Below are 15,000 nucleotides of genomic sequence, written 5' to 3' on the forward strand. Positions count from 1 at the left end.
ACACTACACTACATGGAGACCAAGGTAGACATTTACATTATATTACATTACGCTACACTACATTACATTACATTATATTTCATTGTACTGCATTTCATTTAAATTACATGGAGACCAGGGTAGGTGAGAACCCGTATTGCATTACATGATGATGATGATGACGTTGATTTGCTGCCATGTGATTGGCTGATGACGATGATGTTGATGATGATGACGTTAATTTGCTGCCGTGTGATTGGCTGATGACGATGATGTTGATGATGATGACGTTAATTTGCTGCCGTGTGATTGGCTGATGCCAGGTGCTGCTGATCAGTCTGGAGTACGGCTCCTTCATGTGGCAGCTGGGGCAGCAGGACCAGAACTTCCAGATCATCAGCGTCCAGAACAAGATGAACTTCAAGGTCCACACCAAACAGGTCAGTAGGGGGCAGTAGAGTCCACACCAAACAGGTCAGTAGGGGGCGCTAGAGTGCAGTAGAGTAGAGTAGTGTAGAGTAGAGTAGAGTAGTGTAGAGTAGAGTGGAGTAGAGTAGAGTAGAGTAGAGTAGAGTAGAGTAGAGTAGAGTCCACACCAAGCAGGTCAGTAGGGGGCAGTAGAGGAGAGGAGAGTACAGTAGAGTGCCAAACAAGTCAGTACAGTAGAGTAGAGTAGAGTAGAGTAGAGTAGAGAATAGAGTAGAGAATAGAGTAGAGAATAGAGTAGAGTAGAGTAGAGTAGAGCAGTTTTTCCCAACCAGGGGTACGTGTACCACTAGGGGTACGCAAACACACCTCAGGGGGTACGTGGAAAATGTGATAATAACAAATATATGGGGTGTAATCACATTTAGATAGACAGACGAACAGATATAGAGCATGAAGGAGGGGTACTCATCATGTGGCAAAGATGCTTAGGGGGTACACAGGACATAAAAGGTTGGGAATCACTGGAGTAGAATAGTGTAGAGTAGAGTACAGTAGAATAGAATACAGTAGAGTAGAGTAGAATACAGTAGAGTATTGAACTTCAAAGTCCACAACAAACAGGTCAGTACAGTACAGTAGAGTAAATTTGACCCCCTGGGCTTGAGTTTGACACCATACTTCAGTGTCTTATCTGTTGTCTTCCTGATCTTGCTGTGTTTCAGGCTGGCCTCATCGTGAAGCTACTCATCAAGTTAAGTGGTCAGATCGTTCCAAACGACCGGGTTTCAGCAGACAAGTATGCCTACGGTTAACGTCAGAATGTGTTGTCAGGGTGTGTATGTGTGTGTTGGTGTGTGTGTGTGTGTGTGTGGTGTGTTGCTTTGTACTTTTTTTTATAAAATGTGATTGCATATTTCCTTTTTGTGTCGGAACATTTCTTGTTTTTTTTACTTGTGCATACAATAATGCTGTATGATATTACTCAGTAAGGAGCTGTTTCCACGTAGCAGGATATTTTTATATCTGGATATTTTTTTCTCCTTTTCTCCTTACATTGGTATTGGCCTTGTTTCCATGTAAGCAGATTTTTAAAACCCACATATCAAAAGGCAGGCTTATATCTCATTTAGGGGCCTAAAATGCATCTGTTACAATGGAGTTTTTATTTTTATCCCCATGTTACATTTCCACCTAAACAGGAGAAAAAAAAATATCTTCACTTAAAAATATTCTGCTACGTGGAAACAGCACCTAAGTGCTATTCAAATGATGTTTCCCCTTAGCATTACAAATGTCTGGTCATTTTAATATTCCCCAGAGGACTGTAAATATGTGTATGTAATGGTTCTGTTTTATTAAAATGATGATGAATAATATATCCCTAAACTGATGCACAGCTGTCATGTCTGTTTAATTACAACAACTTTGTGATCGGTTTACTAGTCATGCAGGGGAGATTTAGGGAACACGCGGAAGGATTTGGTCACTTCTAACTTAAGGCACCTCTTGCGTCCGTCGACAAAGCTGAGCCAAGCTAATACTAACGAGTTTGCGCCGTGCGCGTTGCTGACTGGGGGTGCATCCGAAGAAGAGTCAGATCCAGAGGAACTCATCTCAGGTCAGAGAAGAACATACTTTATTATTGAAACACGGTGGACTGTTCCTTTAAAGATGCACCGTGTAAGATTGTGGCCAGAGTAGGTATTGCAGCTATGCTGCTCATCGAAACTGGGCTGCCTATTGCCAAATATGATATTTTCATGAATATTAATACATCATAAACCAATATTTACTAAGTATGACCAAAGTACAGTAAGTTTTGCAGCTAAAAATGCCAATTTCTGGGAATTCAAAATGGTGGACCATGGAGAAAATCCTCCTTTTCATGTATGTAAAATGCAATTTTCCCAGTCATAAGGAATACCTAGAATTTAATGGTGGTAAGTATTTGTTAAAAAGGTAACATTTATGAATGGACAGCATCTATTCTGGAAATAAACTATTTAAAATATTACACGGTGCACATTCAAGGTGTAGTACATGTAAAACGTGTCTGCTTCATTGTAAGTGTAAAGCATGTAAAGCAACAGGACCAATGCAAACAAACACTCACCTCTGAATGCCATTATTGCTCTCATACAGACAGCAAAGACTCCATGATTTTAAACGGACCTATTGCTACTGGTTAAGGGCAAATAATTTAATCTTCTTTTTTTCCATGCAATATTTTCACATACAAATGCAAAAAATGGAATATATGTAGACATTTCAAGACAAGTCTCAAGTCATTCCTAATATGCCAAGTCGGGTCTCAAGTCAACTGTGACTCAAGTCTGACTCCGGAGTAGAGAATTTAGAAAACCATTCCATTATTCACCACTAGGTGTCAGCATTGCATAATGTTTTACAGAGCCGTATATAGATAAAAACGGCTCTGATGTTTTACAGCTTCAGTGTGGCACGATCTCTTTCTCAGGAAATCACTCAGTATCAGGATCGTGGGTAATAACGTATTCTAATTTCTCTGGTAATAAGGGCATTGTAAAGTTGTACTTCACACACACACACACACACACACACACACACACACACACACACACACACACACACACACACACACACACACACACACACACACACACACACACACACACACACACACACACACACACACACACACACACACATCACAAACAGCATACACAATAAAACACTGAGGTCAAATGAGACACATGCAAAATATGAATGTCCTCACTTAACACTTGTGTAAAAGGAAACACATATTTCTCCAAATGGTTTCCTTTTTTAAAAGCTTTTGGTCAATATTCTCTACCATTCATTTGTGACGGTGTGAACCCCACCGTACTAGTTTCATTCATTTTCCGATGATTCCTTTCTTGTTTTTCACATGTTAATGTTTAAGACCTTCAGTCAGTATCCTGGGTGCACATAGGTGCTGTACTGCTTTTTGTAACTTTTGTTGCCTTGATTTATTTGTGTTTAATGGCCTGACCTGTCAGGCTATATAGCGAGGGGGTTTTCAACCAGTTGTCTGGCAATGAAGCCTGCAACATGCTCATACGCAGTGGGCCTCTCTCATACACAGTGGGCTTCTCTCATACACAGTCTGCCTCCCTCTCTCATACGCAGTGGGCGTCTCTCATACACAGTGGGCGGGTCTCATACACAGTGGGCCTCTCATACACAGTGGGCATCTCTCATACGCAATAGGCGGGTCTCATACACAGTGGGCCTCTCTCATACGCAGTGGGCCTCTCTCATACACAGTGGGCTTCTCTCATACCCAGTGGGCCGCAGACTTCTGCTCATTATATGAGGTGATCCCTCAGCAAGAACCAATTAAAACCTCCGGTACATTGGAAAGACAAACATTGGCCAGATTAGGAGGGTCTGATCGCCCTGTTGCACTACCAACGCATGGAAAGAATTTCAGATGAGTGTGAATGAGAAGAGTATTTCAGGACATAGAGTACGTACGGAGCATTTCCGTTATTACTGTCCGTTCTTGTTCTCGTGTGTCCATTACCAAAACCCAATAACACATGTCATGTCCATTACCAAAACCCAATAACACGTCATGTCTGCTGGAGTGAGGCTGTGCTGTGTGCGCTGTGCTCCGCTCGCTGTGGTGACTGACGTCAGGTGTATAGTGTGTGTGTGTGTGTGTGTGTGTGTGTGTGTGTGTGTGTGTGTGTGTGTGTGTGTGTGTGTGTGTGTATGTGCTCCGCTGGCTGTGGTGAGGTGACTGACGTCAGGTTGTAAAGTGAGAAGAGACGAGGTGGAGAGGAGCCAGCAGGGTGTGTCACCGCACCGAGCCAGCGTGCTCTCACTGGGTACATTCCAATATGCGACCTTGCTTCCTCCACTTGTGCCGGGCCGGTGCTGGTGCTGTGCCGCTTACCCATGACTGCCCTGAAGGTGTGTCACCGCACCGAGCCGAGCCAGCGTGCTCTCACTGGGTGTCACCGAGCTGACTGCCTGTCCACTCCATAGGAATGCAATGCTCACCTGCAGACCTATAGGACTCAAACTGCTCTACTCAATTCTTATCTATTCTATTCTATTCTATTCTGTTCTGTTCTATTCTATTGTTCTGTTGTTCTATTCTATTCTACAGCTGATTACTGGGTTGAGTACTCAGGACCAGCTGTGAGGGAATGAAACTAAGGAGGAGTTTTTACTCTCTGGACTCGGAATGGACATATCTGCAAACTTCCCATTTAATAGTTAAATCACCACAAAACTCTGCAAAGTGGTTCAAGTTAGTGTGTTGAAGGTTAAGTGGTTAAAGTTAGTGTTGAAGGGCGGTTAAGAAGCACCAGCGACACGGCCATGACAGTTGTACTTTTTTATTTATAAAGCAAAAGCAACAATAAATTACACATTCATTTACAATATTGCTTTTGATATCTCAATTGTCTCAATTATTTCAAAATATTTTGCAAAGACAATGAAAGAAAAAAATGCTGTTTAGAAAAAGTTTTTGTTTTGTCTTCAACCACATTATGTACCAAAGTTAACCTCCTAAACCGTGTGTGTGCGTGTGCGTGTGTGTGTGTGTGTCTGTGTGTGTCTGTGTGTGTGTGTGTGTGTGTGTGTGTGTGTGTGTGTGTGTGTGTGTGTGTGTGTGTGCGTGCGTGCGTGCGTGCCCTGTCCACTACACATCAAGCTCAGTGAATGTATAAATAAAGACCCCTCTCTCTGCATTGGCTGATTCAATCAAATCCTAAAGCGTTTTTTGTTGTTGAGCGGTTAGATGTTCAAAAGGCTCAATGCTAGCTCTTCCCCACACGGTCATGGTTTATTTTTATTTTTTATTTTTTTTGTTGCATCCTCTTTGTGTGTTGCGTGTCCTTCAGTGATTGTTTATTTATTTATTTATTTATTTTTGTTGCATCCCCTTCGTGTGTGTGTGTGTGTGTGTGTGTGTGTGTGTGTGTGTGTGTGTGTGTGTGTGTGTGCGTGTGCGTGTGTGTGTGTGTGTCTGTGTGTGTCTGTGTGTTTTGATTGCATTCCCTTTGTGTATTGTCAGCCGTCGCTGTTGGACTCCATGAGGAAGACATTACGCAACCTGCTCCAAACATTCACGACTTCAGTTTAAGAGCGTTATAAAGAGCAACGGGATTATGTCACTGTGATGATCTGTGTTTATGTTTCTGAGTCCAACCAGTGTTGCCAGATTGGGCGGTTTCCCGCCCAATTGGGCTGCTTAGGATGGCCGTGTGCGGGGAAAAAAGTAAATTACGGAGAAAAAAAACGCCCAGTTTTTGCCATAGAAATCAATAGAATTGGGCGGGATTTAGTGCCTCCAGGGGGTTTTGAGAATTTTTTGGGCTGGAAATCATCAGCCTCATCTGGCAACCCTGGGTCCAACTGTGGGCAGACTGAGGAGAGGAACACCAGAGAGGACAGGGCCGGGCCGGGCTGGAGTGGGCTGGGGGAGATACAGGGCCCGGGCACTTTTGGCTTAAAGGGGCCCCCCCTGGAGGAGAAATAGGGCCCGGGCACTATTGGCTTAAAGGGGCCCCTCATGAGGGAGAAATAGGGCCCCACTTTTGGCTTAAAGGGGCCCCTCATGGGGGAGGAATAGGGCCCGGGCACTTTTGGCTTAAAGGGGCCCCTCATGGGGGAGAAATAGGGCCCAGGCACTTTTGACTTAAAGGGGCCCCTCAATTAGTGGCGCAGAACTGACTCACTGGTGGGCCCCGCACAGCTCAGAGGAGAAGTAGACACACACACACACACACACACACACACACACACACACACACACACACACACACACACACACACACACACACACACACACACACACACACACACGCCACATGGAAACTGGGGAGGTAAATGTTTCTAATTCATGCACAGATTAAAAAGAGAGCAGAAATCACCAAAGCCTACACAGCAACATGACATGGCAGAGTGACTAAATCATACCACATAACACCACATCCATGATGTCATCCCACATCCACGATGTCATCCTCGCAAATAAGGAAACGCAGCAACCAAAACAAAAACTCACTCTCACACTCTCAACTCACGTAACCACTGTACAGTATTTACGAACTCTGACTGAACAAGACCATTTTTTTTTTTACAAAAGACCAAAGAATTTTTGCAGCAATTCTTTTGTTCATTTTGTTCCCCAGACTAGTATGGATGGCAGGCAGGCCGGGCCCTGATCTCCTCCACCTCCTCCTCCTCCTCTTCCTCCTCCTCCTCCTCGCAGCAAAGAGAGATATCCTCCACGCTCCTGCACTTCACAATCTGGTGCGTCTCCGGAAAGGACTTGTTAAATGCAGGGAAGAAGACGTGTGAACGTCAAAATGTTAGTCTTGGTGCTTGGCCAATAAAACAAGTTAATTTCCACATCTGAAGATGCTCCGGTGATTCCTTTCTTTCCCTCCTCCTCCTCCTCCTCCTTCTCCTCCTCCTTCTCCCCGCCTCCTCCTCCTCCTCCTCCTCCTCTTCCTCCTCCTCCTCTTCCTCCTTCTCCTCTTCCTCTTCCCCCTCCTCCTCTTCCTCCTTCTCCTGGTTCTCTTCCCTGATCTAATCCTCCTCCTTCTCCTCCTTGTTCTCAGGGCTCCCCATCCTGTCATCCTCCATCATGGCAGTCATGGGTAAGCGGTTAGGGCGTCAGACTTCTAGCCCAAAGGTTGCTGGTTCGATTCCCAACCCACCAGGGGACACAGAGGTACCCTGAGCATGGTACCGTCCAGCTGCACTGCTCCCTTGAGGCGCCATTGAGGGCTGCCCCCTTGCATTTGTGAAGCATAAAATGCAATTTCGTTGTGTGCGGTGTGGAGTGCTGTGTTACAATGACAGTGGGAGTTGGGAGTTTCCCAGGTGGGCTTTAGCTGTCATACCCCCTCCTGTCATCCTCCATCCTTCCTTTCCTTAGTTCAATTTCAACACCATCTACCCCTCCCCTTATTCCCGTCCTCCACTTGTGCCCTGCATCCTGGCCCCTCCTCCGTGGAGAAAACAAATAAAGTTTCCCAGCTGTCAGCCTCGCCACAACAACTTTTGGGGATTTTTTCATTCACCATCCCAATTGAAAATGCGAAAATTACACTAGGATTCTGCTTTTGCAAGATATTTAATTCATTTTCTATGTCAGTGACATCATCATGAGGTCACAAGCAGGCGAGTGAGCAAGGGAGGACAGAAGTCTGCCGATTGGAATCCACCCTTAGAAAAATGCGCTTTGGGTAGGGTGCGCACATCCAAAGTTGCAGATGATGTGGGGCAATTGTTTGGTATATTTTGTTTTTGTTGTTGTTGTTGTTGTTGTTGTTATAGTTGTCATAGGTCGCCTATTGTAGGGCCCCCTGACCTGATAGGTCGCCTATTGTAGGGCCCCTGATAGGTAGCCTATACTGCCCTACAATATCAGAACGCAGTATCTTAAAAATGGTCGAAAATGGGTTTAGACCGGAAATTGGCTTTAAAATACCTTCTTTTTCTTGTGTTAAATTTTTTTTGTCCCACTTGGTCCCGTTTCAGAAAAAAACGATAAAAACTGATTATACTGCACTTTTTGGTTTTAGGAGGTTACGTCGCTAGCCAAGAACGCAGTATAATGCGCATTATACTGCACTTCTCCATTGACACTGTGGTTTTGGTGTAGACAGTAATACCACAACAGAACGCAGTATAATGATTTTTCAGCTAAAAAGTAATGAGAATGTTGGTTTTTTTTTTTTTGCTTTTTTCTTGTGTGCATAAATTTTCACCATAAAAAAGTATTATATGGAAATGTCATCACCACTTCAACTCCAACACAGTTGCGCGGCCAGAAAGGAAACTTTAAAGCCTTTTTTCTGTTTGGCATTTTGAATTATACTGCGTTCTGAAATTGTAGGGCAGTATAGTAGGGCCCCCTCATCACCTCTAGTGCCCAAGAGTTGCAGTGTGTGCCAGCTGTGATGTGGAGAGTGTGTGTGTGTGTGTGTGTGTGTGTGTGTTTCCGGGGGGGATTGAGAGATCATGTTCGCCTCGGTGGTTTCAAGTGTCCAGAAGTGATGAGGACGATGAGGCTTCAGGAGAGTGTGTGTTGTTCTTATGTGCACTCCCAAGGCTTGGTTATGTGTGTGTGTGTGTCTGGTGAAAGGCGAGGGTGCCTTCTGATCTTGTGTGAGGACCAGCTAATTACTTGAGCAACACCCGCACGCATGCACACACACACACACACGCACGCAAGGCGTTTGTAGCAGCCAACTGTAGCAACAAACCATCACTCTGCGGTCATTTAGAAAAGAGCCATTTTATTTATTATGGAGTCAAATGAAGCCATAGTGCAGTCAATTGTCAACAAATCAAAGAAAGGAGAAAATCCACAATATACTTCAGCATTCAAGACAAGTACCACCTCAAATGAAACACTCTGCATCCACAAAGCGCGCACACACACACACACCATCGCCTGTACACACACACACACACCATCCCCTGTACACACACACACACCATCCCCTGTACACAAGCATTTAATATGAAATCAAATCAACCTTCAAAGTCAGAAATGTTCAAGTTCAACAATGTTCGGCTTCTCTGCAAGGCAAACACGCGCGCGCAGTGTGAACATCTAAGTGGCGGCTGACTGACTGTCTGTCTATCTCTGTGTGTGTGTGTGTGTGTGTGTGTGTGTGTGTGTGTGTGTGTGTGTGTGTGTGTAAGCAACAGTAAGTCCTTTGCTCACGTCAATAAGCAGCTTGCAGCTCCAGTTCAGCTGACCTCCTGTTAACTGGGGGGGGGAGAGCGCGCGCGAGAGAGAGAGGGCAGTTTGTGTTGCTGCTGTGCGATGCATGGGGTCTGTCTCACCTCCCCTCTCCTTACTTCACCCTCACTGCACACGCCACACGATGACGAGACTGACTGCAAGCCATGATGAACAGGTCCACCTGCCAACTAAGCCTTGCTAGCTTGCACGTACCAACTCCCTCCACACACGCACACGCACACGCACACACACTTCAGGAAGGCTTACACATACATGCCTTGTAAGAAGTGGAGCAGCGGCCACCGTCTGTCTGTCTGGGAAGTCACTTAACACAGCATATGGTCTAAGAGGTCGGAGGTCAAAGGCTGCTCAGCAGAATCCTATGGTGACCGGGCCGCTCAGGTCGACTGAGGACTAAGGAAGTGCTGCCGGCCGTGTCCATTCACACACCTACTAATCACCAACCGGAAAAATAATGATTTTTATCCCCTCTGCGAGCTGTGACGATAATGTGGATGTCAACAGGTTCATCCACGTAACACGGTCAACGGCAGAAAAAGTTCAGAACATGAGGGCAGGTGGTTTGCAGGTGAGCATTTTAGTGCCGAACTTAACTGGTGCGAGCACCGGCACCTTTCTGTTGGGCCTGACAACAGTATGGGTCAGTAGGCCTCAAGGCCCTGGGTCGGGTTTCTATGGCCCAGTTCTCACCAGAACCATGTTGGACCAGGTGTGACCTGTGTGGCCAGTGGAGGTTGCCAGACGTGATCTGCATGGCCAGTGGAGGTTGCCAGACGTGATCTGCATGGCCAGTGGAGGTTGCCAGGTGTGAGTGAGCTGTGTGGCCAGTGGAGGTTGCCAGATGTGACCTGCATGGCCAGTGGAGGTTGCCAGATGTGAGTGAGCTGTGTGGCCAGTGGAGGTTGCCAGGTGTGAGTGATCTGTATGGCCAGTGGAGGTTGCCAGATGTGAGTGAGCTGTGTGGCCAGTGGAGGTTGTGAAGGTCCATTTGTGCCAGAAGGTCTTTTTTTGCCATCACGGTAATGATTCCACTTAAAATCTCTCTCTCTCTCACACGCACACACACACACCCTTACCCCACTGGGAAGCATGCATTTGAGATTGGAATATTGTACGAAGCAAAAGGTATTATTTTATAGTCTGATCAGCAGCATCGTTTTCAAGCCTGTACAGACAGTAGGCTACCCACGGGGACCCCGGTTCGAGTCCGGCCGGGGTCATTTCCCGATCCTCCCCCGTCTCTCTGTCCCACTCGCTTCCTGTCACCATCTTCGACTGTCCTGCCAGATAAAGGCATAAAAGCCCCTAAAAAATACATTTAAAAAAAAAAGAAAATGTAATTTTCCAATATGGAATATACGACTACCGATACCAAGAAATTGATGGTGGTTGTGTATATTCATCTGCATTTCACACCTGTGAAAATGGGCAGCAGCATTAATTCTGGAAATTAACTATTTAAACAATTCCACAGTCCACCTTTAAGATCCACCAAACGCACACACTGGTAACTATGAAAACAGCTGCTTAGTTTCAAGAGAGTTGGGCAACAGCAATAAAATTAAAAACAGGAACACAACACCATGACAACCCATCTCATAAGAACACAACACCATGACAACCAAACTCATAAAAACCCAAACTGCCCGCTGGAAGTCATAGTCCAGTCCAACACGGATCATGGAAGATTGCAGTACGCAAACCTGTGTGTGTGTGTGTGTGTGTGTGTGTGTGTGTGTGTTTGGAGTACGCAAACCGGTTAATTCTGCAGTCGCTGATCTGGTCGGTAGTGGAGGAGAATGTGGCGGTGGCTGTGGCTGAGTGTGTGTGTGTGTGTGTGTGTGTGTGTGTGTGTGTGTGTGTGTGTGTGTGTGTGTGTGTGTGTGTGTGTGTGTGTGTGTGTGTGTGTGTGTGTGTGCGCGTGTGCGGCGTGGTAATAAAGGGACTTTTGTCCGGTGTTTCTTCATTGCATCAGAAGACTTCACGCACGCACGCACGCACATGGAGGATTTAGCACCATAGGAAAGGAGAGATGTGGCAGAGACTGTCTGAATATAAGGAGACGGAACACTTCAAAAATCGTCCATAGGAATGAATGGGGGCAGTTCGTCACGCTAATATGAGTGCAATACGAGTATAAGAAAATAAGTCCTTTCATTCGGCGGCCATCTTGGCTACGTCTCAGGGTCGCAATTTGGGTCGCAATTTCAGACTAGTCAGACCAGGTCAGTCGAGGCAACGAGATGATTGGATAAATGACAGCGCAGCTCAGCAAGCGATTGGCTCTTGATGTCGGCCAGGTGGGATATATGCAAGCACGCGCCATATTAGCGTAACAAACTGCCCCCGTTCATTCCTATGGACGCTTTCTGAAGTGTTCCGTCTCCTTATATTCAGACAGTCTCTGATAATCGTCCTCACACGAGGAAGACCAAATGGATTGCGAAGAGCAGAGGATTCCTGAAGACACAAGCCACCAATCAGAAGAGCCAAGCAGAGTTCTCAGCCAATAAGAGCAGCCAAGCCGATTTCTCCACCAATGAGAAGAGCCAGGTCGATTTCTCCACCAATCAGAAAGGACCTCAAAACATACTATGCTTATGAGGTCACCTTGGAAACGTCTTAAAGAGGGTTACCACTGCCGCCACCACTGCAAAATATCTTCTGCAAGTCTAACATTGCAAATATCAAGGACCCAATCGTGGTTCGCCAATTGCCAGTATATAGTATGTACTAAAGCACCTTTAAAAGGTACACTGTGCAGGAAATGGTCAAAACAGGTACTGCAACTATGCTGCTCATTGAAACTGGGCTGCCTATTGCCAAATTTGATCTTTTCATGAAAGTTTACAAGGTAATTAACTAATATTTTCTAGTATGGCCAAAGTAAAGTTATTTCTTCAGCTAAAAATTTCTATTTCTGAAATTTCAAAATGGCGGACCATGGAGAAGATCCCCCTTTTCATGTATGAAAGGTGCAATTTTCCCCAGTCATAATGAATACTTAGAATTTGACGGTGGTGGTAAGCATTCATGAAAAAGGTAACATTAGTGAATGGGCAGCATGAATTCTGGAAATAAACAACTAAAAATCTTACACAGTGCACCTTCCAGACAGACAGGTGAAAGGGTGCATAGGTCTCCTCCACCCAGTGATTAGCGGGTGGGCGTTTTGTCACGTTTGATGACTGGATTTTTATTACCGTTTCAAATTATATAAATATATAAAATAAAACAGTTTTTTTTCCTTTTCAACCCAGAGCTGTACAACTCTTCAAGTCCAAGTTCATGTTTAACGCCACATTTCCCCAAGTTACCATATCAATTTGCGTCGTATTAAGTGCTATTTTTTGTTGTTGTTGTTCATCTTGCTTCGCAATTACTTCGTGTCACTTGGGACAAACAAACAAACAAACAAAGGCAGAAAACAAAAACAAAGAAAAGAAATCCAAACCGAAAGCCCTTATAGGGTCGTTAGGGGATAAGAGGTGGCGGCCTGCGCTACGATGCACTACGCTGCGCATTGGTGTCCACTGCTGCCGTTTGCATCACATCACAGTTCATATTCCCATCGTGCCCTCTGGGCTTTAACTCCAAAATAATAAACACTTAATTTCATTAAACCAAACGGCAAGGTGCCTCAGGAAGGTCCGTCCCACTGGATGGATTTTTTTCCCATCCATATCAATCTTATAATGGCCAAACACACCCTCCCTAATAGGTCAAAGTGGCTGGTAAGTTGGTATTTCCTGGAAGGTAGAGAATGCACGCACATCAGTGGTACAGGTGCTGGACAAAATAAAGTAACTGAAATAAATGAAAGTCTGCAACACTGTTAATGCTCCCAGTGATGTATTTGCACGACGTTTCGGACCTTCGTCCTTTCTCAAGTGCAACGGTTGCACATGAGAAAGGACGAAGGTCCGAAACGTCGTGCAAATAAATCACTGGGAGCATTAACAGTGTTATGGACTTCTATCATTTATTTAAGTTGGTATTTCCTACCAGCCAAACTGTCATTTCCCCACCAGCAGCAGTTGGCTGTTTGCTAGCCTGGTGTGTTAGCTCAGAGCCCTGCGTCTGGTTAACTGAACTGAAGTGAATACATTTCATGGCTCTACAGCGAAAAGGGACATTTATTCTCAACCTCAAGTCTCCAAAGGTCTCCTCATCAATGGTCTCCTAAAGGGGGCGTTCACCTGATGCAGCGAAATAGATCCCAGAAAAGTACGAACCTGAAGTATCTTACTCGAACAGACAATCATTGATAGTCTGAAAAGTTGCCGCTTGGTTAAATGAAATCAAGAGAATATTTCAGCCCAGTGTGCGGCAGAGCGCCCCCTTGAGTCATGTGTCCCAGTCCAGTTCTCTCCACAGCGCCCCCTAGCGTCTCATCATGTGTCCCAGTCCAGTTCTCTCCAGAGCGCCCCCTAGAGTCTCATGTGTCCCAGTCCAGTTCTCTCTCTGGCGCCCCCTAGCGTCTCATCATGTGTCCCAGTCCAGTTCTCTGCAGGCGATCCTGACGAGCCGCAGCTCCAGTTCGAAGGCGTCGGGCCGCTCCTGCGGGTTGGCGGACAGCATGTCTCGTATCAGCTGCTTCATGTGCGAGTTCATGGTCTTCTTGCGGGCGGGGATGGCCAGCTCCATCTTGGGGTTCTCCAGCAGAGCCTCCCCCAGCGGCACGATGTCGCCGCCCTGCTGGACGTAACTGCCCAGCAGCTCCTTCTGCGTCTCCACGTCCACGAAGGTGATGCGCTCCACCATGGCCCAGATGATCACGCCCAGAGCAAAGATGTCCGCCTTCGCCGTGTAGTGGCCCTCCCACACCTACCCAGGAGGAGGAGGAGGAGGAGGAGGAGGAGGAAGAGGAGAAGGAAGGGGAAGAGGAGGAGAGCGAGGCCGAGGAGGATGAGGAGGAGGAGGAGGGGGAAGAGGAAGAGAATGAGGAGGAGGAGGAAGAGGAAAAAGAGGAGAGGAGAAAGAGGAGGAGGAGAGGGGAGAGGAAGGGGAACAGTAAGAGGAGGATGAGGAGGAGGAAGAGGAGGAGGGGGAGGAGGAAGAGGAGAGGAGGAGGAAGAAGAGGAGGAGAGGAGGAGGAAAGGGGAGGAGGAGGAGGAGATGGAGTAGAGGGAGGAGAAGGAGATGGAGTAGAGGGAGGAGGAGGAGGAGGAGAGGAGAGGAGGAGGGGGAGGAGGAGGGGAGGGGAGGAGGAGGGGAGAGGAGGAGGAGAGGTGCAGGGAGGAGGAGGAGGAGGAGGAGGAGGAGGGGAGAGGAGGAGGAGGAGGAGGGGAGAGGAGGAGGAGAGGAGGAAGGGAAAGAGGAGGAGGAGAGGAGAGGAGGAGGGGAGAGGAGGGGAGGGGAGGAGGAGGAGAGGGGAGAGGAGGAGGGGGAGGAGGAAGAGGAGGAGGAAGAGAGAGGAGGGGGGAGGAGAGGGAGGAGGAGGAGGAGATGGAGTAGAGGGGAGAGGAGGAGGGATGAGGAGGAGGAGGAGGAGGAGAGGGAGGAGGAGGAGGAGGGGAAGAGGATGATGAGGAGAAGAAGGAGGAGGAGGAGGAGGAGGAGGAGGAGGAGGAAGAGGAGGAGGAGAAAGAGGAGGAGGAGAGGGGAGAGGAAGAGGAGAGAGAAAGGGGAAGAGGAGGAGGAGAGAGGAGAGAGGAGGAGGAAGAGGAGGAGGAGAGAGGAAGGGGAGGGAGAGGGGGAAGAGGAAGATATGGAGGAGGAAGAAGAGGATGAGGAGGTGAGGGGAGGAGAGAGGAAGGGGAGGAGAAGGAGGAGGAGAAGGAGGAGCAAGAAGGAGTCGGGGGAGGAGTGGAGGTGGAGGAGGA

The 15,000-nt window shown here is 46.8% G+C and overlaps 2 protein-coding genes and 1 long non-coding RNA gene across 3 annotated transcripts in view; 2 read left to right on the forward strand and 1 right to left on the reverse strand.

The window, feature by feature from the left end:
• krit1 (KRIT1 ankyrin repeat containing) overlaps positions 1-1,799 on the forward strand; it is a 22,426-nt gene extending 20,627 nt beyond the window's left edge. The window contains exons 16-17 of the mRNA XM_063186097.1: positions 303-419; positions 1,131-1,799. Of these exons, the coding sequence (XP_063042167.1) occupies positions 303-419; positions 1,131-1,220 (207 nt within the window). The 3' untranslated portion in view covers positions 1,221-1,799. The remainder of the gene's footprint in view (positions 1-302; positions 420-1,130) is intronic.
• Positions 1,800-9,296: 7,497 nt separating this feature from the next.
• Positions 9,297-11,817, forward strand: LOC134436749 (uncharacterized). Its single transcript, XR_010032257.1, has 2 exons — positions 9,297-10,040; positions 10,149-11,817. It is a non-coding gene; the product is annotated as an uncharacterized LOC134436749 (long non-coding RNA).
• A 1,351-nt stretch (positions 11,818-13,168) lies between these two features.
• The window catches only part of pdik1l (PDLIM1 interacting kinase 1 like), a 19,671-nt gene continuing 17,839 nt past the window's right edge, over positions 13,169-15,000 (reverse strand). The window contains exon 5 of the mRNA XM_063186098.1: positions 13,169-14,002. Coding sequence (XP_063042168.1) covers positions 13,661-14,002 — 342 coding nt within the window. The 3' untranslated portion in view covers positions 13,169-13,660. The remainder of the gene's footprint in view (positions 14,003-15,000) is intronic.

Source organism: Engraulis encrasicolus, chromosome 20, assembly GCF_034702125.1.
Source record: "Engraulis encrasicolus isolate BLACKSEA-1 chromosome 20, IST_EnEncr_1.0, whole genome shotgun sequence".
NCBI lineage: Eukaryota > Metazoa > Chordata > Actinopteri > Clupeiformes > Engraulidae > Engraulis > Engraulis encrasicolus.